This window comes from Crassostrea angulata, chromosome 4, assembly GCF_025612915.1.
Source record: "Crassostrea angulata isolate pt1a10 chromosome 4, ASM2561291v2, whole genome shotgun sequence".
Classification (NCBI taxonomy): domain Eukaryota; kingdom Metazoa; phylum Mollusca; class Bivalvia; order Ostreida; family Ostreidae; genus Magallana; species Magallana angulata.
This window is the reverse complement of record NC_069114.1, coordinates 5408185-5431493: the sequence shown is the minus strand read 5'-3', so window position 1 is coordinate 5431493 and position 23309 is coordinate 5408185. Positions and strand designations below refer to the sequence as shown.

Sequence of the window (23309 nt, the reverse complement as noted above, 5' to 3'; positions counted from 1 at the left end):
TGATATCAATACTGTTATTTTAACCAGGAACCGTTGTCTAATGAAAACGAAGACGTGTAAATGATATAGTTGTAGAATTTCCTTTCCATTAAATTTTTTTTTTTAATTCTTGAATGTCATAAAAAGGATATCATTTTCTACCTTCGTAAATAATTACAGGTAGTAGAAAACTTTTTTTTTAAATTTTGTCTTTATCATTTATTATATTTTATTGAATAATAACACAAACAGGGGATGGGGGCGAACCAATCTGATTTTCTTGAGCAGCTCTTAGGTATGTCAGGCATTTAAAATGTAGTGAAGTTTGTTAAAGGTTTTATGTTGGTATAGGTCACAATGTTAGTACACAGGTCTAAAAACATACTAATGCATGATTTATACCAATTTATATTAAAATAAAAGATTAAAACCTATAAGAATCGCTCCTGCATATAAACATTTCATTACAAAATAAAACAATTTTTCTCATGAGTGACCCAACCAACTCAAACTGTCCAGCACAACTTTTCACTCATATGAAATAAACAAAAGAAAAAAGACCCAAATTGATTTTTTTAATTGTACCTGAGTCATGAATCATTATCTGGTTGCAGTGCCAGAGAGTTGTTGTAGGCGTAGCGAGAAAACAGTGTTACCGAGATATTGCTGGGTTGTTGGATGGACGCTTGGGGATAGTAGAGGAGGTGGCCGGCGCCTTACATCCTCAGGAACGCGTGAAGGTACATCTAGGAACTGTCCAGGACACAGATGTATTACCAGGCTTCAAAAGGCTAAATTGATAATGGATGAACAGTTAAGATACTTACTTTTATTTGAATCTTCAAATATAATAAGACTGTATAGTTCTAACAACTTGTGTTCATTTGAGCGGTGTTCCCTCAAGGGCATTTGGTAATTTGAATAATTTATCTTATTATCTAATAATATTTTTTTTTAAGTTTTCCAAGTGTTTGATATTTTAACCAAACTGGATGCAACTATCATTCCGAATTGCAACTTAGTTTTGAAATGTTAAACATTGCTTTATTTTGTACCTGTTTTTAAGTAATTAGTAAATGGATTGATGATGATAATTTAAAAGTGTTTGCAGTTAGAGAGAATATAAACGTGAAAGTATGTTTCTAATTTGATTTTGCAGTTTGAGTTTGCATTTCTTCTCTTAGCTTTATTTAGATATATTTACATTTTCAACTGTCTTTGTCTGTGATAACATTACAAATCAATTTTGAACCCTAAAACCGAATAACATCAAAAAATATGAGTGACACAAAATGGGCGTGTCTTATAGCAAAACCGAAAAACGGTATTGGCTGCACGGCGCGCGTAGTAATACATTGCATGTGCTAAATAAAAAAAGTAGTGGTTTTGAAATGTTTTCTTTTCGCACACAAAATGAATGAAAATTAAAATGAGCATGTAAAGGTTACCATTTAAAATAAAATTTATAGAAAAATATCTTAATATGCAATTTAAATATTTTATATAAACGGCTCGTCTGCTGATGAATAGATTTCTTATAATGATCGTCTGCTGATCACTTCATTTTTTATTTCGATCGAATGCAGCCACCATGAACGACGATATATCAGATGCGGTAAAATATGGCGATTTTGAAGTATTTAGTGGGGATAATTATGAAGCCCTCCTGCCAGAATTAAAATTAGAAGGTTTTGATTCTGATTTTGACAATTTTCTATCCGAAATGGTCGTTTCGGACTTCGATATAACATTAACCCAACAGGCATTTGCCGATTTGAAAAAATCCGATGATCCCGGGTTGCCAGCCCCAGAAACGCCAACAAGTACTCGTTTTGCCAAGCTTTCCGACGACGAAATTAAAGGATTTCAGGAACTCACACAATCAAAGGCTACAAAACAAAGCACCAAATGGGGTTTAAAGATTCTTACAGGTACGCTTCTTTTTTTTAAAAAAGTGAATATTAGTAAGCAGCAATTAAACGCAAACAAAAACAGCCCATATTATGCAGTTACAGTTTTTTCTCAAATAACTGTCAAAACATGGATATCATTGTGCGTTTTCTATTACAGATTGGCATATTGAAACGTTTGGAGTCCCTCTAGATCTGGCTGAGATTTGCGAGGAGGATCTGGCGAAAAAACTCAGTCGCTTTTACTGTGAAGCAAAACCCCAAAACCCGAAAAAGGAGCATACCTCCGAATATCATAAAAATACCATGAAAGCAATCAGAGCCGCCATACACAGGCATTTATCCGACATCGGTCGAAATATAGACATTGTAAACGATAAAGCATTCAAAACAGCAAATAAAAGTTTGACCGGTCTCATGAAGCATAGAATGGTCACTGGAACTTCTCGCCCTACAACTCATAAGGAGATCATTCACAAATCAGATTTACAGAAAATTTCTGCTTACCTTGAGAGTGCATATTCTTCTCCAGTCAATCTGCGACTTGCAATGTGGTACATCATCGCGATACATTTTGTGTCTCGTGGTCTTGAATTCCATCATCAGCTTCGGGTAGATTCCTTCGATTTCAAAGTTGACGAAGAATGCTCCATATATGCTTGTTTGAAGCATGAAACAAAACAAAAAAACTATCAAGGTGGCATTCACAAACTTGAAGCACTGAACGACAAAAGAATGTATGAAACTGGAAACGAAACTTGTCCTGTGAAGATGTTGAAGTTCTTCTTGTCTAAAACGGACCCAAATGCGTCTCATCTTTTCAATAAATGCGTTAAAGATGCCATTTCTTACCCGAAAGATTGCAACATATGGTACACAGCCGATCCCATGAAAAAGCGATCATATGTTAATTTCCTACCGGATATTTGCAAGGCCGCCGGGTGCAAACGTTACACAAGCGACAGCAATTCAGGCCATGAACGACGCTGGATTTGAAGCAAGACACATCATGTACTTCTCCGGGCATCGCAACGAAGCTTCCATACGTAGCTATAATCGTGAACTGTCTTCTACCCAAAAAAAAAGTGCGAGTGCAACTTTATCTACAATAACCACCGCAAGTGTCAAAATAAATGATCCATCTGAAGATTCATGTGTAATTTCCGGCCAACAATCACAGAATCTTCAAATCGTTCCCTATAATTCTGAAAATTCCAACTTACCTGTCAAAAATGAACTTAATTGTTCCACCATGTCCGACTCGAGCATTAAATCTGGAGTTTTGAATAACTCCCGCTTTGAGAACTGTTCCATTACCATCAAGTACAATCTCGACTGAGGTGTAGATCGACCGCCTTACCGCGCAGGAGGAAAGTACCTTCCGCTATCACGAAATAAACACTCTAGTCATTTACTATTTTGCAACTACACACATTTTTTTTTAAAATCAAATGATATTTGATTTGATATTTTGTTGTATCGACTTAATAAATTTGCAAATTTGATTCTTGAATACATGTCTGTGAGTTTTCATGTACAACACACGTGTGATGCAAGTGTCAAATGACGTATTCCTGGGGCGCCAGTGGGGTTTGCATAATTATACGAATTAAAACAATGTTATAATTATTAGATCTTTAATCGTGCACATTAGAAATAATATAAATATAAGTAATAAGGAATCATTCTTTGAATATTATGAGGTGATAATTTCGGTCGGAGCGTGGTCAAATCTATCATAAAGCCCTTCGGGCTTTATTTGATTTGACCACGCCCCGACCGAAATTATCACCTCATAATACTCAAAGAATGATTCCTTATTCCTTATATAGATACATGTATTTGAAATATGTTGTGCCCTTTTTAGTATTTATTGTCTCCAAGATATTACCAAATTGAATAGGTGATATCACCTTTTCAAAGAATAAATCATTTATTTGAATAGATGATTTCATCTATTCAAACTTAAAGAGTGATACACGTATCATTTTTTTCAAACATGTGATATCCCTTGTTCAAATTACAAGATAAATACATGTAGGTGATTAATAGGTTGTAACACATATTCTAATAAATGCTATCACTTTTTGAATAGGTGATATCACTAATTCAAGTCAGTGATATAATAATTACAATAAATGCCAAATCAGTCCGTCATATTGAATAAACATTTTCACTTTCATTTAACAACGATATAAAAAATATTATGGACGGCAGTTGTACAGTGTATGTGCGGACTATTTAATTTTATTAAATAATTAAGATTCGATTTATGAGAAACAATATGAAAAACCATAAGAAATAGAGAAGAGAGCACGAAGAGAAAAGCGAGAAATGTCTAACATTACGTTTGATGGACAGATTGACGGATGATTGTGGCATAGCATAAGCATGTCCTAACAACATAAACCTCTTCTTTTGGTCTGAATAAAAAAGTCATGTTAAAATTAAAAATCAGTTTTGTAATGAAACGCAGTAACTATTGCGTTTAAACCCAATACCTTTTGCGATTAAACGCAACGATCATTGCGTTTAATTGCAAAACTATTGCGTTTAATCGAAAAATGTTTGCGTATAAACGCAATATTAGCTTTGCGTTTATACGCAATAATTTTTTTGCGTTTTAACGCAAACCTTTTGCGTTAGAACGCAATGTTCTTTGCGTTTAATCGCAATACTGTTTGCGTTTTATCGCAAAATACATTGCGAATAAACGCAAAAGATTGCATTAAAACACGATTTAACGCAATATATTTACATTCTACTGTGTTTTCCCATTAAATTCTGTGATTTTCAAATGCCTCTAAATGCAACAAGTAGTCAAAGGTCAAATTGACGAGTTTAATTATGACGTCACAAACGCTGAACGCTGCAAACTGCAACGTCACAAGCGAAAATCAAAGTTCACGCTTGTGGCTGTTACTGTGGCTCTTCCATTAATATTAACTTACCCTTAGAATAAGATAGGAATTTTAAGGCATGAATCACATTTGCAGACAAGGCAAGAAGTTGAAAAAATGTAAATATAAGCATTAAATCATGATTTTTTGAAGTATACACTCTCATAACTGCCGCTGTGTGTGCATACAAATTTTCATAACGCGCTAACGCGCGTTACTCAATTTGTATGCACACACAGCGGCAGTTATGAGAGTGTATACTTCAAAAAATCATGATTCAATGCTATAATGAATTAATTTAATTAATCAACTGGTCTCAATAAGCTTCCGTGCATACTGCATGCTACATATATAACACTTCGGTTTTTTCTTCATATACTACATTATTGCTTGTCCTTGTCGTTCACTTTTTACAACATTTTGTTCTATACAGGAAAATTGGGCTGCTGGTTTTAAACAGGTTGGGACCAATTGCCCAAATGGGATATAACATCCCAAGTGGGATATAAACTTAAAGTGAAAAAAAAATTGATTTTGAAAATTTTGATATTATAAATCCGCATTTGAATAGATGAAATGTAACAACTTTTGGTAAACAACTTTTTCTGTAACCGTACTATTATGGAGATTGATCCCTTCAGTATATCTAAAACTTGTTGTGGGTCAATCTTACAAACTGTAGACATATAAAACAACTTCTAAACAAAATGTTATTGCAATTGATACACATTAATGCGGATTGATATAATACATGTGAATTTCAATATCAAAACCTTTTATTTTTGGCACTTAAAATTTATATCTCATTTGAGCTATTATATCCTGAATGTACTATCATATCTCACTTGGGCGATTGGTCCCAACCTGTTAAATACAAAAAACAACTTTTCATGCCAATGGTCCAGAGCCTCTAGAGCAAAGCATGGATAATTATAACTCGATTTTAAATGCTATCTGTGATGTCATTATTAAATACTCAGCAGGGATCTTAAAGATATCACCATGGCCTTGTACCCAGAAACTTGATTCAATGCTTAAGTCATTGACTATTCTTTATATCACCTTGACACACATACAGAGCAACTTGATTCAAAGCTTAAGTCATTGACTACTAGTATTCTTTGATAACAAAAATCTCTTTCAAATTGTAAGAAGTTTTAAGTACATGTATGTGCCAGCTCGGGCCAAAGTGAGAATTGATGTCAGAAGGACAGACAGGTGACTATGGGGAGTGTCAAACGCAATGCCCTAATAAAATTATACTTTAACAATAATAGGATGATAAGATTTATGGTCTAGGATGATAAGATTTATGGTCTACCTAAAATTTGCTTAACTGCACTCATCACTGTGTTAATCCACAATGTAACACTTATTTCATCAAACAGCCAATGCAAGATGGAAGAGAGGCAGTGATGATCACAATTACATAGTTTTGTTTTACTTTTTTAATAAATTGAACATACATAGAAAAATTTACATATAACAATTATTCCAAACACATCATTTTTTTTCACTTGTTAATAAGTCTAATGCATACTTATGCATGCTTTAAACAAATATTACGAATTAAAACATATCATTATAATAAAAAGTTCTGGCTATTTCAAACATCAGACATTGTTCATCTTTTACCGTGCTATGAGAACAATTTTAGAATGTAAAACATTTCATTTGAAAATAAAATATTTTTTCTCATTACTGACACAGAACTCGACTGTTCAGCAACATTAAAACTAGTGTTCTGAGCTTCTACTCTTGATAAGTTGATATGGATTCTTCCTCAAATGTAACAGAAAATGTCCTTGTAATTGATGAACATTGCACACAACTGCTGCACCACGACACTGATCCGGAAACTGTCCTTGTCCTTAACATTGTTCTTTGTGAAGTCTCCAATGTTATGTCACCTCATGAAAATGTCTGTGTTTCTGAAGCTTGAATTATCCCTGTAAAAGAAAGGAAGTTTTATGCATGTTACACATACATGTACACACTTAAAATCTTTTTCACTAAGAATTTCAAAATGATGCTGCAAACATTTTGTACGAGAAACAAACCTCAATGTTCTTTCTCAATAGCATCGATTTGATTAAAACTTTAAGCTTTTGTGATCATGAATTGTGACTAATTTATACCTTTGTTGTAAGTCCCCTCCCCACCCTCATTGTGATATCTGATACCATCACTGCGAGTGTCTAGTGGATCTAACATATAATTTTCATTTACATTAACTTACTCTAAGCACTATTAACATTGCATCTTTCTAACTCCATCTCCATCTTGCCAATTTCAGCTCTAATCTTTTGGTCTCAGCACCATAGGGTTTGCTTTTATTCTACATAAACACTCTTTAAATATTCTCCTACGATTCTTAATGTACCCCCCCCCCCCAAAAAAAAAAAATCCTACGTACTTGATACTGTCATTGTGTGTCTTGTATTCCATGATGGTGTTGGGTGGGAGATTAAGGACCCTCTTCAATGTGTCCCTGATTCTTGATGTGGTCTGTTGATCACTAGCTGTTCTGTTCCACAGAGACAAAATGTCCTCCTACAGGATAAAGTAATCACTAAGCAGACCCCCTTTATACAATGTCATACATAGTACATGTTACATTATAATCCGGTCCTGTTTATGTCATGTATGACAAAAAATCATCAATATGTTTACAATACACATTCAAAGTCTAATTTTAAAGTAGCTAAATTTACTAATTGATTTTAGATAGCTAAATTAGCTATCTAATTAAAATCAAATAGTAAAGCCAACAAAATAAATAAACTTCAAACCAAGTGCCAAAACTTTTCAAACAATAATGCAGCATTCATTTCAAGATTTGGAAAGGTGAATGGCCGACAGAACATGTAAAATTGAAAATTTAGTGATTCCCCCTGTTACCAATATTACAGGTATGTATGCCTCACCAGGTAGCGGATGGAGATTTAAATATACAATTACAAGTAAGTAAGACTAACCTTGTAGTGTATGGAAATTACAATATACCTGTGTTTCCTATTTTACAGGTAATTAAGGTCTCACCTGGTAGCGGATGGAGATGACCGCCCCACAGATCTCCTCCCCCACCATGAACTGTTCCCCCAGCATGGCCAGAATCAAGTTCTCCCAGCACCGCGAGGCCAGGCCCTTCTTCAGCCGCACTATCCATTTACCTCCCTTGTTGTTGGCTGAATCCTGACAGGAAATTTTATGCAAGTTATGATATAGTTTTACAATTTACTAACAGCAAACAGTGTCCTTCTGACATCAATTTTGTATATTAACTTTCTGTAGCTGTGATTTCTGTTAATCATTGTTTAAAAAGACATTTCATCTACATGCCTTTACATATCTTAATACTCCTACATGAAAACAATTGCCCTTTTTTAAACTAAATTTGGACTGCTACATGTAATAATAGTTAAGTCTTCTTAAAAAATGTCAGTCATTGGTAATTGACTAAGGACTTCTAAAGAGAACTGATCAGCGTACATTTGTAATAATTCAAATTTTTAGACTGTAATTCATACAATACAGCAAGTTTTGATATTTAATATCATTTTCATATGATGTATTGATGCATGTACCTGCACTAACTAGGAAGCTTACCTCCCACATGGGTCGAATTCCCTCCTTAAACAGATGATAATCACTGTGTCCAGTTAAATCACTCGGTCGTACTATGTGAGCATAATATTTCCAGAATTGTTCTACCTGGTCAATAGAAAATCAAACGTTATTTTTTTACAAACCATTTTTTTTAATTCAATGTCTTCTTTAATTAGTTTAAAATTTTTATGCATGTTTTACTAATTCTGTTTCATATTAGAAGGCCTTGAATGAAAGCCATTGAAACAAAATTTATTTTTACAATGACTGAAATTAGACATCATTTGTCACTTGTGCTCTCATTTAATGAGTTCATGCCCATGATGATAACCAAATTTAATTTACAAAGGTCTAGTGTTTATCTTTTTAACGGAAGATTTTCAAATTCTCCCATATTCACATGCAAAAATACAACCTCTGACTGAGTAACTAGTAACCCAGATGATTTGTCTATTTCAGCTAGTCTTCACTTTATGTGACTCTGGTCCAACCCGTTTGAGATTACTTACAGATCATGATGTGAATGTTCCGACCATTTTAGGATTACTTGTACTTACTGATGCAAATGTTCCAACCAGTTTAAGATTTTGATCGTAGCTGGTTGCTGTGGAGTGTTTCCCGGGGGATTTCCTGGAGAACCACAGAGAGTAGTTAAACTGTAGGGGGTGTTCCCCCGGACCAGGCTTCTGAAGTAGAAATTACTACATTATACACTGAAACTTTTCTAGAAAACTATTTTTTTGTGATGTACACTTTTCAGTTTAGTTTAAAAAATATGGTAGTGATAACATGTTGCAAAAGAGATAAATGCATGAAAATAATGAAAACAACTCTTATATTTTTAACCTTTCTTAGCACTGGCAACCACTAAGTCTAATTATGTTAAGCTTGATCATGTTAATAAAGAGTAATACCAAAAACCTAATTTCATTTAAACAATGTTTCATTAAGAAAAAAAAATCAACATAAATAGATGGGATGGCAGGCAATATGTAAAAGCTAGTCCTTTCCATAACTTGACTTGAATGACAAATCCCTTATCTAGGTTTGCTTCAACATAAGCAGCGAGTCCTGAGCAGTTGTTTACACTGACGTACCGGTGAAGGTCGCGGAGGGTCGTCAATTTCATTCCTTTGATCATTGTCCTCTTCTCCGCTGTCTTCTGTTTTTAACCTAAGTTAAAGTTTGGTTCATTCAATAATTTAAATCATACAATCATTATAATATAATACAATGAAGTTGTGTCAGTTTGATAAGTAATGCATGGTCATTAAAATGTTCTAAAAACTACGTCTGTTGATAGCCAACTATAAACATAAACACACCAGTTAATACTGGGTTTAGGTGAGGTCTTATCATATCAAATAAAACCATAATTATCTTGTTATATATGATAATCAATACTGATAACAAAATTGATATACAATCATGTAACATTGATATATATCGTGTACATATATTTATCTTATATTTACTAATCAAACTCCCGTAATATTTCTGGTTAGAATTGATGAGTCATCAAATACAATACCCCTAAAGAGCCAATTAAACGTCACACTGGCCTATGAAAAATTTCACATTTAGACATGGCATATGGAAATGAACGTATGCCTATGGTGAAAAACACACAATATTTGTCTCCCTCAACACAACAAATTCTTGCGAAACTAATTCTATAAGTAACACTTCGTACCCGTTTTCGTTTTCTTCATTCGTTGTTCTTAATACATCAAAAGATTTTATCTTTTGTGGCATAATTGTAATTATATCACACGTGTCTGTACTGGCGTAAACACTCGGACAATTCGGAATTCTGACGTCACAGACCTCAAAGCCTTGGGCTATATTTGACGATAAATCAGTGGCAAGCAATTGGTTGATTATTTCGCTATTTTGATGGAAAGAGCCAATAATAAATTCAATGCAAGTGTTCGATGGGGGTGATTGCATCGAATAAAAGTTAGAAACAAGAAAATACTTACGCATCAAATTTGTTGTTCATGGTTTCTATATTTATTCTTATACTTCCGGTTTCACTTTCACTTTTTTGTAAACTAATTTTTGATTCGTTGCATTGTGAAAGGCTTCTTTTTATTGGATGAAGATTGTAAATAGATGAAACATGGCCGATATTAGTACAAAGCAGAAACTATATTCACTCATAGAAGATGTTGAGCTCATATCCAAGTAATGACAATACAGATTTCTTCACAGAATGAATTTAACAGTTATGTTTCAACTCATCTTTTTTTTCTCTTCTCAAATCTGACTGAAATTTTTTTCTAATGTAATTTCCCCCAGAGAACTTTTTGAGGTGGCTGCTACACCTAAGAGTCAACAGAAGCCAGATGCTATGGATTCCATTACATTGGTTGAATTGGTGACAATGAAGGACAAAGAAATCAAAGAAACCTTAAAGTTAGGTATGCACATTTATGTATCTGTATGTAGGTCGGTGTCCGAAGAAATTTTTGTATCTGTATCTGGTACATCGCAGAACACAAGATTAGTTTTGATGCAACGGGGAGAGAGTCGTTCAGGTACTGGTACCGATAGTCAGCTAGAGCTACCTTTTGTTAGGATGGGTGAACGCGGGTCCTATTAGTACTGTATGATAGAAGAATATTTTTGTCACTGTAGCTCTCATGGTCATCCATCCATTTTTTTTCCAGATCAGCGAGCTTCATATATAATGCGCAGGTCTGCAGCTTTTATTGTAGATTCCTAATTAAACATGAGGAATTAATATCTGCATAAAATCACGAGAATCACATCTCCCAAATTTGAAGTATTAATTGCTTTTATTTTTCAGACAGATGCAAACTAAATGAAACTATGATGAAAATTTGGCATTCACGATTTTATGTTCTTGTTATTTGAGGCAAAACAGTTCAAACATGGAATTAAGTGATCACGTAGAACATGTTGTACATGTACATGTAGTACATGTATATATAAAGCTATATTTTATCTCATCACAAATAACCGTTCTCCCTGGGACATGTTCATTATGTATTTGAAAAGATTTTGTCTGTTGCAATTCTTTGATAATCAAATTGTCTAATTAAGGTTTAATATTTACTTTTCATGCAAGAACAAGTTAATGATGTAAGATTTTATTTATCTGGGTAAATTATTCACTCTACACATTAACAATTTTAAAATGTGTTTAAACCCAAGCTCTACAAATCCCATCGAATAAGATCAGGTACATACATGTATATAGAGCAGAGCAGTGTTTCTTTTTTTTACTACATGTATAAGACTGTTGCATGTCAGTAATGCTACATTAACTTTTATATTTGTAGCTGCCGAGCAAGCAGAAATACAGAAGACAATCGATGAATTAAGGACAGAAGTGGACAAAAGGGACGCAGAAATTAAACATTTACAGAAGAATCTCAAGGAGGCAGAAACAATACTGGTACGTTCAGCTCCTTCAGAGATTTAAAATTCACAATTTCTATATGTGTACGATAAATATAGACTAGAAGCCAAACACATTGTAACTTTTCAGATTGATCAAATTACGTAAAAACTAAATCAATTTCATTTGAATTACTTTGGACCATGTATTTGTAGTTTTATACCAAAGTATTAATGTTTTAACTTAAAGCATTGAAATTTTCAATGTTTTCAATGTTTTAGTCCACAGCAATGTTTCAAGCCAAAGCTTAAGAAATTTAAAATTGACAACTATTATACATGTACAATAAATATAGACTAGAAGGTAATGCCAAACACATTGTAACTTTTTAGATAGATCAAATTACATAAAAACTAAATTAAATTCATTTGAATTATTTACCATTATTTTGGATCATATATTTGCTGTTTTATACCAAAGTATTAATGTTTTAACTTAAAGTATTGAAATTTTAAAATTTTCAATGTTTTACATGTTTTAGTCTACAGCAATTTATCAAGCCAAACAAAAACTGACAGCTATCAATCAAGCCAACAACAGAAAGATCTCCTCAGAAGAACTCATTAAGTTTGCACACAGAATCAGCGCCAGTAACGCTGTGGCCTCACCCCCCACCTGGATGCCGGGTATTCCATCATGCATCTTATTTCTGTATCCCTTTTCTTATTTATTTACGGGTTGACAATCAATACTATTACTAGCTTTCTGTGAATAGAGTTATCACATTTTAATACCACTTACAACAGAACATTCTGCTTACTGTGAACCTTGGAATAGCAGAACCTTTACAGCAGTCGGATGAATGACATATGTTTAGTGAAAATGTTAACACAAATCAAAAAATCAATGCTTTATCACTTTTCAACAGAAAAGTATGTGTCTATGTCGAGCATGTAGAGGAAAAATAATTGTTTTCTATATTTTTTTTGTCTTAAAATTCATATTTCAACAGTTAGCATACAGATTTGATATCGGTACACTCATAGATAATATTTCTTTGAATGACTTATCTAACGTACATAATAGTTCATTGTACTACAACTTTTTGACATTCACATTTGGATGTGTTGTTTGTACGTGATCCTTTCATAGTTTTGATGAGATACCTGTTTGTCATTTTGCAGGTGATCCACGGAGACCGTACCCAACAGATTTTGAGATGAGGCTTGGATTCCTGGGTAAAGTCGGGGATCTTCCTTTGAACACCCCAGTATTACAATCACAAGGTTCATACGGGGAGCCCATGTCTAGTAACAGAAACACCGCTCAGACAGGTCAGTCCTTATTGTAATCACTTAAAACAGCAATGTAATCTTGTTATAGAGTATTGTAATCATGTTATAAAGCATTGTAATCCTGTTATAAAGCATTGTAATCATTTTATCATGTAATGTATCATGCAATATATCATGTTAAAGAGTAATGTAATAATGTTACAAAGCATTACAATTATTTTACAAAGCAATGTAATCATGTAACAGGAATTGTAAACATGTTCTTAAGCAATGTAATCATGTTACAAAATTAATCATTCTTACAGAAATTTATAGAAAAGACATTATAGCTCTTTTTTTTTGCTTTCAAATAAATAACCTTTGCAAGGAAAACTGATTTAAACTGTTCACCTCTGTTTCAGAAGGCACCCCAACTTCTTCTTCAGCGGGTTGGCACTCAGAATTAGGTCTCGGGGCTAGTGGTGGAAATAGTCAGATCCTGGCAGACTTCAAGGGACCCAAAACGGAAAGTGAGGATGTGGGATTCATGTCCAGTGACTCTTCTAGCAGCAGTTTATCTAGTGACGAATGATAATAAAATGTTCTACATGTATTCTCTCTCTTTCTTGTCTTTTCAGTTACATTGTACATTGTAAGCTATTTACAAATCCTAGCCATGCTATCATCTTTTTTTCACAAAAATGAGGTAATATGGGTCATTAGTGGTGCATGTGTTTTACCTAATGAATAAAATTTTAATCCTGGAATATTTTCCAATGTTGGATCTGCTGGAAATAATAGAATATAATTTATTGTGCCCTCGCTGTGCTGTGAATAAAATGTATGAGCTGGTCCTATGATATCGTGGTTAAATCATTTTGTCAAAAAATCTATGATCAATTCGGAAATATTTCCAGAAACTAATGTTATTGTGAGTTTTCTCTATTATATACCTCAGTGATGTTCAGCGTGTCTTTCTTTTCTATGTCTAAAAATATACCGACGTCAAATGTAAGAAAATTCAGAATAATGAACAGTAACATTGATTTTATTAAGAAGTAAACATAATATGTGAGTCATTAATTGCTTCAATCTAATTAAGATTAGAACATTGTACTGCTCTAGGGTTTTCTATACATCTTGGCAGATGGAAATTACATGTAGATTGTAATAGAGTGTATTGCAAATAAAATCCAGTATTGAAAACCCCTTAGATTTATGATACTAACTAAAATGAATAACTTGTAAATTAGAAATACATCGAGGAGTTCGTTTATTAGTAATGATTTAAATGCAAATACATGCGTTGCACCATCCGGAATCTTTAGTTCCGTTAATATTGTTTTATCTTTTATAACTTTCCGGAAATTTGCCTCATATAGGTTTGATTCCTAGAATCTCAAGGCCACTGACTGCTCAAGGTCAAGTCAATTCTACCGGTAAGGAAGCAAACGTTTGCAGACAGTTGTAGAATGGCTAAGTACACCTTAGTCTGTGTGCGTCACGGAGAGAGTGAATGGAACCAGAAAAATCTTTTCTGTGGCTGGCATGACGCCGATTTATCGACCACGGGAGTTGAAGAAGCCAAAAATGCCGGAAAGGTTCGAAGTTGACGTTTTTCACCAATCACGTAGATCCCATTATTCCAATTTTTCAAGAGATCTAGTGTCACTTGCCTCATGTAATGTATGGTTTGGTCAATACGTGAAAAACTTACTGTATTTACATGTATAACTTAGTAATATTTACCATTTGTAAAGCAAAGAATTAAGATCAGTTTTCATGTGTAATACACAATTTAATAAACATTTTCTCTGCTCAATATTTCAGATGTTGAAAGAAAAGGGTTACCAGTTTGATATTGCATACACCAGTTTGCTGAAGCGAGCCATCAAGACTCTGTACATGGTGCAAGAGGAACTAGACCTGCATTGGATTCCGGTCATTCGGCACTGGCGACTTAATGAGAGACATTACGGAGCCCTCCAGGGTTTAAACAAATCAGAGACCGCTGCTAAATATGGGGAGGCACAAGTCAAGGTATGGTCATTTTAACTACCTTTTCCTTTCTTAGACACTTAATTGATAACGATTCACATTTCAAGAAATTCTGGTATTATTTTGAATAGTGAGGATCATTTTAACTTGGTTCAAATAATAGATAAGCCAAATCATGTCCAAATGTGACCAGAATTATTTCCATGCATTTTTGTGTCATCGTATTGTAGATCTGGCGTCGATCCTATGACACGCCCCCACCAGCTCTGGAGCCCACAGATCCAAGATGGTCAGCAAACGACAGACGTTACGGTGTAAGTGAATATAACTGTGAAATCTTCAGATTTTTCAAATCTTACAATGTATTCATTCAACATGTTCAACTTTTATGAAATTAGAATTAGCATAACGACAACTGATGATTTGATAATATAATTTTAAAAAAATTGGATGACAAATTTAATTGCAATTGCTCTGATCATACTACATGTATAAAAACATTTAATGTCTTTGGGGGGGGGGGGGGGCTTTCCACTAATTTTTACTTGTTAGCTAATTTAATGTGCGTTTAGAATTCCATGTGTATTTGAAGATATCACAATTTTAGAACTATAACCCTCAGACTGATGTCAGTGTTTTCTGAACTTTATAGCAATTTGATGCCAGTGTGGTGCCAGCCTGTGAATGTTTGAAGGATACAGTAGCAAGGGTACTGCCATATTGGCATGACATCATTGTCCCAACAATCAAAGTAAGTCTTTATGTAATTCAAAGTCAATCTGATCAGTCTTCTTATCAAGTCAATCAATGAAATAAGATATCAGTGACTGTAGTTTTACAAGTTCATGGTTCAAAATATATGGAAATTTTTTGTAAAATATGCAGTCATTTACACTTTGTGGTAGTTATACCCTATTGATGTAAAATCGTGATATTGTAATATTTTTAAGTCCATACTTCATTAAATTTACTTCTTTCTTTGGTCTTTTTAGTTACTAATATACAAGTTAAATTGACTTAATTAACCTAATGATATTTTCAGCTAAGTTGAAGGTTAAATTCAAATCTTGGACAAGTGTTAATGTTATTCATTGAGTTCAAGGTTCAACAAATACACTGTTCTATTGTTATTTTATATTTCAGATTTTATTGATGAGAAATATTGCAGATTTTATTGATGAGAAATATTTCAGATTTTATCAATTAGAAATATTTCAGATTTTATTGATGAGAAATATTGCAGATTTTATTGATGAGAAATATTGCAGGTTTTATTGATGAGAAATATTGCAGATTTTATTGATGAGAAATATTGCAGGTTTTATTGATGAGAAATATTGCAGATTTTATTGATGAGAAATATTGCATGTACACGTAGCTGTGTGGTTTTGACAGCATTGTTTACTCTGTTATAGTCTGGCCAGAGAGTGCTGATTTCCGCCCACGGTAACAGTCTGAGGGCGCTCGTCAAGTACCTAAAGAACATCCCAGACGCTGAAATTCCCGAGCTTAATATTCCAACAGGTCAGTAGTGTCGAATAATCTATAACTTATTTATTCCCATTTACTGACAAATGTTTGATTTTGAGTTTCCGATGAGCCGAACAGGCCTTAGTAATGAGTGCAACATCTTTTATTTCATGTGAAACAATGCATCACAAAATATATTGGTTAGATATTTTTTTTGTTAGGTCAAGCTAAAAAAAATTTTCTCCAAAAAAATCAGGATAAAAAAATACATGTACTTGAAAATAAGAGTAACAAATTGAGAATAATGTAGAATATTAATGGGTCTAAAGTATTTAACCAGAGTTATTTAACCTTATCTAGAGAGCCTTGATTTGATTTTGTTTGGTTAGTTTTTCTTCTCCAATCATACGCACCACTTACAAAAAAGAAAGAAAGAAAAATAAGAAGTCTTCATATAGATTTTTTGGTATTCCTTTTCTTCTATTTTTGGGTATTCCTTTTCAGGCATCCCCTTGGTGATTGAAATGGATGAGAACATGAAGTACGTGAAAGACTATTACCTTGCCGATGAAGCAGAGGTCAAGGCTGCTATGGAGAGAGTAGCCAATCAGGGAAAAGCTAAATAAATACACAACACTCATCTCTGATAGCCCTACAGACACATGAGTGCTTGACTGACAGTGTAGATAATAGAATCCTGCTTGTTTTTTGGTTTTTTTTAATGTGCTATTTCACAAACTTTCAATTGCTGAAATAACATATTTATTATTAGAAAGTGCATAATGTTGTTATATTTATACCACATTTACCATCTGATTTTAATTCTTGTGTATGTGTCAACAGAATTTTAGTTATTTTTGAAAGTTCCCTGTGCCATAGTGCATACTAAAAGTTTACACGTATATTCAAGGTTCTGTTTGATGTACAGCCATTACAATTTCAGAAGTACTAACTACATGACTTGTAATAGATACAAAATGATATAAACTCGTTGTTAATGACTTGTTAGGTTTGTTTTTCCTGTGAGATGTTGAAGCTTATATTGAATAAACCTGAACAAAATGATGATGCTAATTTGTCTCTCAAAAGGCAAAGATCGACCCAAAACAATTAATCTTTCAATTTTGGTGACCAGAGACAACATCATTTAGAAACCAAGATAAAAAAGTCTAAAAAAAAAAACAAAAAAAAAAAAACAGGGTTCTAATGACATTTACTTCATATCAAAATTCTTATAGCGAGCCATACAGTGTGAACGGAATGTGTAATAACTGTGCAGCCGTGATACGGTTAAATTCACGTAACTAATGTATATAGCGCAACCTGAAAAATTGTAATGGGAAAGTCCACTACTGAGATTGATTTTCAACCACATTTTGTAGGTACGTGTTTAGAGACGGACTTATTATGAATAGTGGAATATTCAAGAAATTTTGAATGTTTCATTGCGATTAGGTAAACGTCTGCTGATGGTAGAAGTTCTCCCAAATAAGGCATTTATACGGTGAGTGTTTTTGCTGAAGACCTGTGTAGGCGGGAGAATACTAGTAGTAGTATATACTAGTAGATGAGTGTTTGCCCATGCAAGGGAATTCGGTTTACTGACCGATCATAAGTTGTGACATTTCCTGAAATAAGGGAATGGCAATGTCCGTAAATATTTGCGCGTAATTATTTGCGTGGGAAATAATTTACCTTAAAATACACCAAAACTTCTAATTAACTGGGTACATACCTCACTCAGTGTAAATAAATTATCAACTATATCTCACTGCATTTTGCTATTTTTCAGAATATTGCAGGGGTTATGCACTTGGTTTACAGTGTGCAGCAAAAGTACAAAAACAGTATTTTTTTACGGCTATGATTTTTTTTGCATCAAAGTGTAATAAAACTTTTAGTTGAAATTGTTTTCACTTAAGTAGAGTGCAGGAAACTGGTTAAAAAATCCCAGTTTAAGTTGACAGAGGCGCAACTTTGACATTTTCCAATCGGACGTTTAACGCGGGTTACAGTCGCGGTTGAGATATATTTGTTTGTAACAAAAACAAAACCTTCCCTACATACATGTACTTCGATCATGACCAGAAATGTTTTATGAAATTTCATGTTCCTTGTTGCCGTAGACAAAGATTATTTCTGCCCAATGCCTTAGAGGTTTTTTTTTTTGAAGATTTTTGAACTCAATTCTTATAAAAAATATTTTTAAAGAAGCGACGCATCATAAGCGGAATATGCCATGATATTTAAGTTTATAAACCTCAACCCTTTTTTCAATGTAAAAGCATTTAAAAAACATTTCTTCACTTGTTCGGCCACCTCTTACTTCTTGTAAGAGGTAGAGGCATTTACGCTTTGTTCAAATGCCTCATGTTCTAGCATTTCATTCAATGCTTCATTTCAACAACAGGGGTATATGTTTACCCCTATACTTTTTTTGGGTTTTTTTTATTGTTATGTTTATACTTCTCTCGAAAAGTGATGATTTATTTATGAGCATATATAAACTTATTTAACAATTTACTCCTTCTCCTAAAAATAGTACAGTTGTAATCTTTCTTTGATTTATCTTTATTTTTAATGAATGATGCTAAAAGCATACGGGAGAATTCCAAATTAGGCGCATTCATCTGATTGGATCTAAATTTGGCTATGATTATGTTTGTTTACCAAAAACATCAAGAAAACTATTTTGTTCAAGAAACACAAAGGCAAGGAATTCTCCCACAAAGAAAAATTAAAATGAAAAAGATAACATTACTAAGCCTGGAAGTTCGGAAAGTTATCTTCCGGAATAAATGAAAAATGTTCAGCAATTCCAACATAATATCAAAAACAATGAAAACACAAGAATCATTGCAATCAAAGAAAACAGTTGAACATTAATTTTGCCCATCGTTCTTAACGGCCATTAAGCGAAGCCAGAAACTCCTATTTGAGTAATTTGGGGACTTGGTACTTCCGGTATTTACCAAGTGTTAAGCTGTTAACACACGCAATGGCCACCCGATATTTATGAGTGCAAATGCGTAATCCCCAATTTGCCATCCTACGAAAACATTTTTGTTTTTTGTATTAAAATAATAATTTGTAATATTTTTGTGAATCAAACCCTTAATGTTTTTTTCCCCACAGATCGAGATGAAATAATAGCCCGAGAACACACTGAAATGGGAATGTTCTTATTGTGGGTGGCATCTATATATAAATTGACAGCGCACTGTAGTCGAGCTGTTACATTGATTTTATAAAATTTTAAACTGTGATTGAACATAACACTGAAATGACAACAATTGAACAAGTCTTTCATTGATGGATTTACTTGTACTGTTGTTCTCTACGTAATTTTTGTCGATTGGATTTATTTTTTTTTGTTTGTTTTAGGTTAAAAGTAGGGAACCAATTCATATAACTTCTCCAGAATATGACCTTCTAATCAATCGATTAAGAAATCAATGATTGGATCGATCTCTTATACGACGAAGGAAAAAAACAAATCGAAAGTTATGCCTATATGACTGGTGGTGTGTGTGTGTGTGTATATATTCTCTTTTGAGAAGTGGAGAGGCATAGCCTACATCCATGGATGTAGGCTATGCCTGTCCACTTCTCAAAAGAGAATATGTGTGTATACTGTGTTGCTGCATGCATGGATACCCAATCCCAGGTCTTTCGCTCATCAATAAGTACACGTATATAAACCTTGAATATGAAACCATCTCTCGAACAGTACACCACGAAGACAAGCGAATGAGTTTACTTTAACATATTCTAATTCAGCAATTACAGAAATGTAAATCCTAACTGTTCATTTCATCGCTATTCAAATATTAGTTACAAATTGTTCATTCATTGAAATATGTCAAACAGCCATTAGGTTTAGTAGCGGAAATAAAAAGTCCTATAACTATATGTCATAAAGAATCTTAACCTGCAATTTGTTTTACATAGCTGAGTGGCGATTTATTTTCATTAAATATGAAATGTTTTTTGCGTCATAAATGAGAATTTGGGATTTTCCCTTATATTTTCTAACGCCTATTTATTCACGCATGATAATGTGAATTATTAATCTCCCATGCTTAAAAAGCTGCATGTTTTCATAATTAGTCAGATAATTAGCAAATATCTCGCAATGTGGTCACTCCAAATAAGAAGAATGCAAAAGTCATGTTCCAATTAAGTACGGTACCACGAATTGAGAACGGTATGTAAATTATCACGGATCATCTATAAGATTGTTTGTATTTATGTAAAATTAAAGAATATTCACTATATAGCGATTAAATTATGTTCCTTTATGTGAGTTTTTTTTGGTATTCAGTTATACAACTGCAAATTCTATTAAATTTAAAGTAAACAAATTCTTCCTTTGTTTTTAAAGTGAAAGTTTTAATCTAAGTTGTAAACTTTTTTTTTTAGATAATAATTAGCTGCAGGTCTTTAGCTCCCGGTCTGAAAAAAAAATCGGATGGACGATCTGCATGAGAGCTTCCCAGTCGTCCATCCGATTTTTTTTTCACACCGGGAGCTACAGGTCTGAAGCTAGATAATAATATGACATCAGATTTTTTTTCCATCTGTACGTTCACCAGATTCATTTTAGACTAATGTTTATGTAAAACGGTTCGGTTTAATCTTTATAACTAATAAGACAAAATACATATTTCGACATGCATTTTCCACGTCTACTAAAATTCTTAGTCATTTTCAATGAAAAATGTGAAACTTATGTCAGATTTTCTATTGATCAAATATTTCAATAATATAATACATCTAAAAATAACCGTTGTATCATGGATAATTCATACTAAAGTCGTCGCGACTGTCTAAGATCAGGTACATGTATAATTAAACACATTAACATATCAAGAAAAAAATCATCTTGTTTTGTCAAAAATTACACACCGCAAACATGAATTAAGAAGGTAATAAATTGCCCGCTTATTGTGTATCAATTAATTTTGCACTTGGGAATTAATAAATGAAATACAGGTTTATATTTCAATTTTATTACCTCATTTCACCAAAACTCGCCTTACACCGATGAAACGAGCGAATTCAATTTGATTTTCGATGTGCATATATTAAAGCAAAAACATACTACTCACATTTCCAGATTGCAAAATACGCACTTTAAAACCCATACTACTTAAAACCACTACCCCACAAACAATATCAAAATCAAATGGTACCACGTGGCATGCGGTTGGTGGTTTCCAAACTTCTTCAAACTCTAAAAGACGTGACAATGTGCTTTTAAAGACAAATATTGTTATAAAGGTAATCGAATGTACCCAGTAAGGTTGTGAATGTTTTTTTGACATTTTGTAAATTAGCCGATCAGATACAACATGCACGTAGCATTAGGGGGGGGGGGGGGGCAAATTTAAACAGAAAAATTGAATTAACATGAAGTTGGCCCCCACGTTTATGGGACGCTGTAAAAAATTGGATTGAAAATAAGGAAATAAACAGTGAAATTGAAGTTAAATGAAAGGTATACTTGTCTCTCCCCCCCCCCCCCCCCCCCCCCCCCCCGGATTAGGATTTTCAGGATTTTGGAAAATAACCCCCCCCCCCTTTTTTTTTAACACGGGGTTAAATGAATGTATATAGCAAAATCATCGAAGACGAAGAATAAAAAAAAACCGAAAGTTAAAGAGAAGAAAGAAAACGGCAGAAAGATAGAGAATGTCCCAGAGACATACGATATGAACTGCAGCGCCATCAATCACCCGGTATAAATACTTAATGGGGAAATGAGAAGTGAATTGAGCTAATATCCGGGAAAAGTGGCTTCTACCAATCATCAGAGTGTTTTCCTATTATTTACATTTCGTTTTTTGAAAGGTTTTTAATCACAAATGATAAAGGAATAATTTATCTTCTAGTAAATTTGAGACAAGGGTATGTCACAACAGAATAAGCTGCCGAACAAAATATGATCTTTATATTAATCAATAGCTCCAAAGCTTTATACATCAAATATCTTCGAGTCCTGTGTACGTTCCCCTCTTCCTTTTTACCCAAGAATGAAATTAGAATGCTTTCCTTTGCCGCTTAACTGCGCATGTTTTGTAGACCGCTGAATAAGAATACACGCAAATCATTTCTTTCTTTTCACTGAATACAATATTGATATTTCTGTTTTCATTTATGCAACAGAATTAAAGAATAAAAAAATATATAACATAAACGTTTTGAATATTTTTAACAAAAAAAAAATACTAAGTCGAAAATTCGAAGTGGGTTTTTCTTCTCTCATATTTTATAGGAAAACAATTTATGTCTTTTAGAATCTCGCTTCAGAACATTACGGTTTTACCAACCCAACCGCGTGGAAGTACTAGAGTGTTGATGGAGTAAACCGATTCCTGTCAGGTGAAACCATAACACCTGGCTAATACAAGTACTCTAGTCACAGAGAGTTTTGTATATAGGACAAAGTACGCGAAATAGCCATATTGACTTGAAGGTCATGTTTTTTTTCAAATTAAAAGTAACACAGTACATTTAGATCGATACTAGTAGTTGTTCGATAGTTTTAACAGCAAAAAGGCCATGATGCACGCGTCCTCTGAAACTTTACATAATCAGACAATTTCTCTTGAATATTTGAATTTCTTTTTTAATTGCGTAATAAGAACATTTTTAACAAACCGGATCACAAAATAACAAGGTTTCCTAAACTTGTGCCTAAACACAATGTCACAAATTCAGACTATGAATTTAAAACCAAAAAACTCCGCTCTCAATTGCAAGCTTGCAAATATTAAAATGAAAACTTCTCTATTGCTTT

At 33.4% G+C, this 23309-nt stretch overlaps 4 protein-coding genes across 5 annotated transcripts; 3 read left to right on the top strand and 1 right to left on the bottom strand.

The window, feature by feature from the left end:
• Positions 1 to 1180: 1180 nt before the first annotated feature.
• LOC128180565 (uncharacterized) lies at positions 1181 to 2613 on the top strand. Its single transcript, XM_052848683.1, has 3 exons — positions 1181 to 1910; positions 2050 to 2443; positions 2559 to 2613. The coding sequence occupies exons 1-3, from the start codon at positions 1571 to 1573 to the stop codon at positions 2611 to 2613; spliced, it is 789 nt and encodes a 262-aa protein (XP_052704643.1). The 5' UTR covers positions 1181 to 1570.
• A 3609-nt stretch (positions 2614 to 6222) lies between these two features.
• On the bottom strand, positions 6223 to 10456 carry LOC128182029 (eukaryotic translation initiation factor 4E type 2-like). 2 transcript variants are annotated; one of them, XM_052850631.1, is made up of 7 exons: positions 10381 to 10456; positions 9496 to 9571; positions 8956 to 9084; positions 8399 to 8503; positions 7832 to 7984; positions 7206 to 7342; positions 6223 to 6738 (listed from the first exon to the last, which is right to left on the bottom strand). In XM_052850631.1, exons 1-7 carry the CDS (start codon positions 10398 to 10400, stop codon positions 6696 to 6698), a joined length of 663 nt encoding a protein of 220 aa, XP_052706591.1. In that variant the 5' UTR covers positions 10401 to 10456; the 3' UTR covers positions 6223 to 6695. The 2 variants fall into 2 exon arrangements, with proteins under 2 accessions (XP_052706591.1, XP_052706590.1); XM_052850630.1 differs by lacking the exon at positions 10381 to 10456 and adding an exon at positions 10092 to 10234.
• Position 10457: 1 nt separating this feature from the next.
• Positions 10458 to 13652, top strand: LOC128182030 (mediator of RNA polymerase II transcription subunit 4-like). Its single transcript, XM_052850632.1, has 6 exons — positions 10458 to 10585; positions 10700 to 10821; positions 11707 to 11822; positions 12307 to 12451; positions 12950 to 13099; positions 13462 to 13652. Exons 1-6 carry the CDS (start codon positions 10521 to 10523, stop codon positions 13629 to 13631), a joined length of 768 nt encoding a protein of 255 aa, XP_052706592.1. The 5' UTR covers positions 10458 to 10520; the 3' UTR covers positions 13632 to 13652.
• A 782-nt stretch (positions 13653 to 14434) lies between these two features.
• LOC128180855 (probable phosphoglycerate mutase) lies at positions 14435 to 17573 on the top strand. Its single transcript, XM_052849018.1, has 6 exons — positions 14435 to 14640; positions 14870 to 15079; positions 15268 to 15351; positions 15690 to 15788; positions 16453 to 16561; positions 17012 to 17573. The coding sequence occupies exons 1-6, from the start codon at positions 14512 to 14514 to the stop codon at positions 17131 to 17133; spliced, it is 753 nt and encodes a 250-aa protein (XP_052704978.1). The 5' UTR covers positions 14435 to 14511; the 3' UTR covers positions 17134 to 17573.
• The last annotated feature ends 5736 nt before the right edge of the window (positions 17574 to 23309 follow it).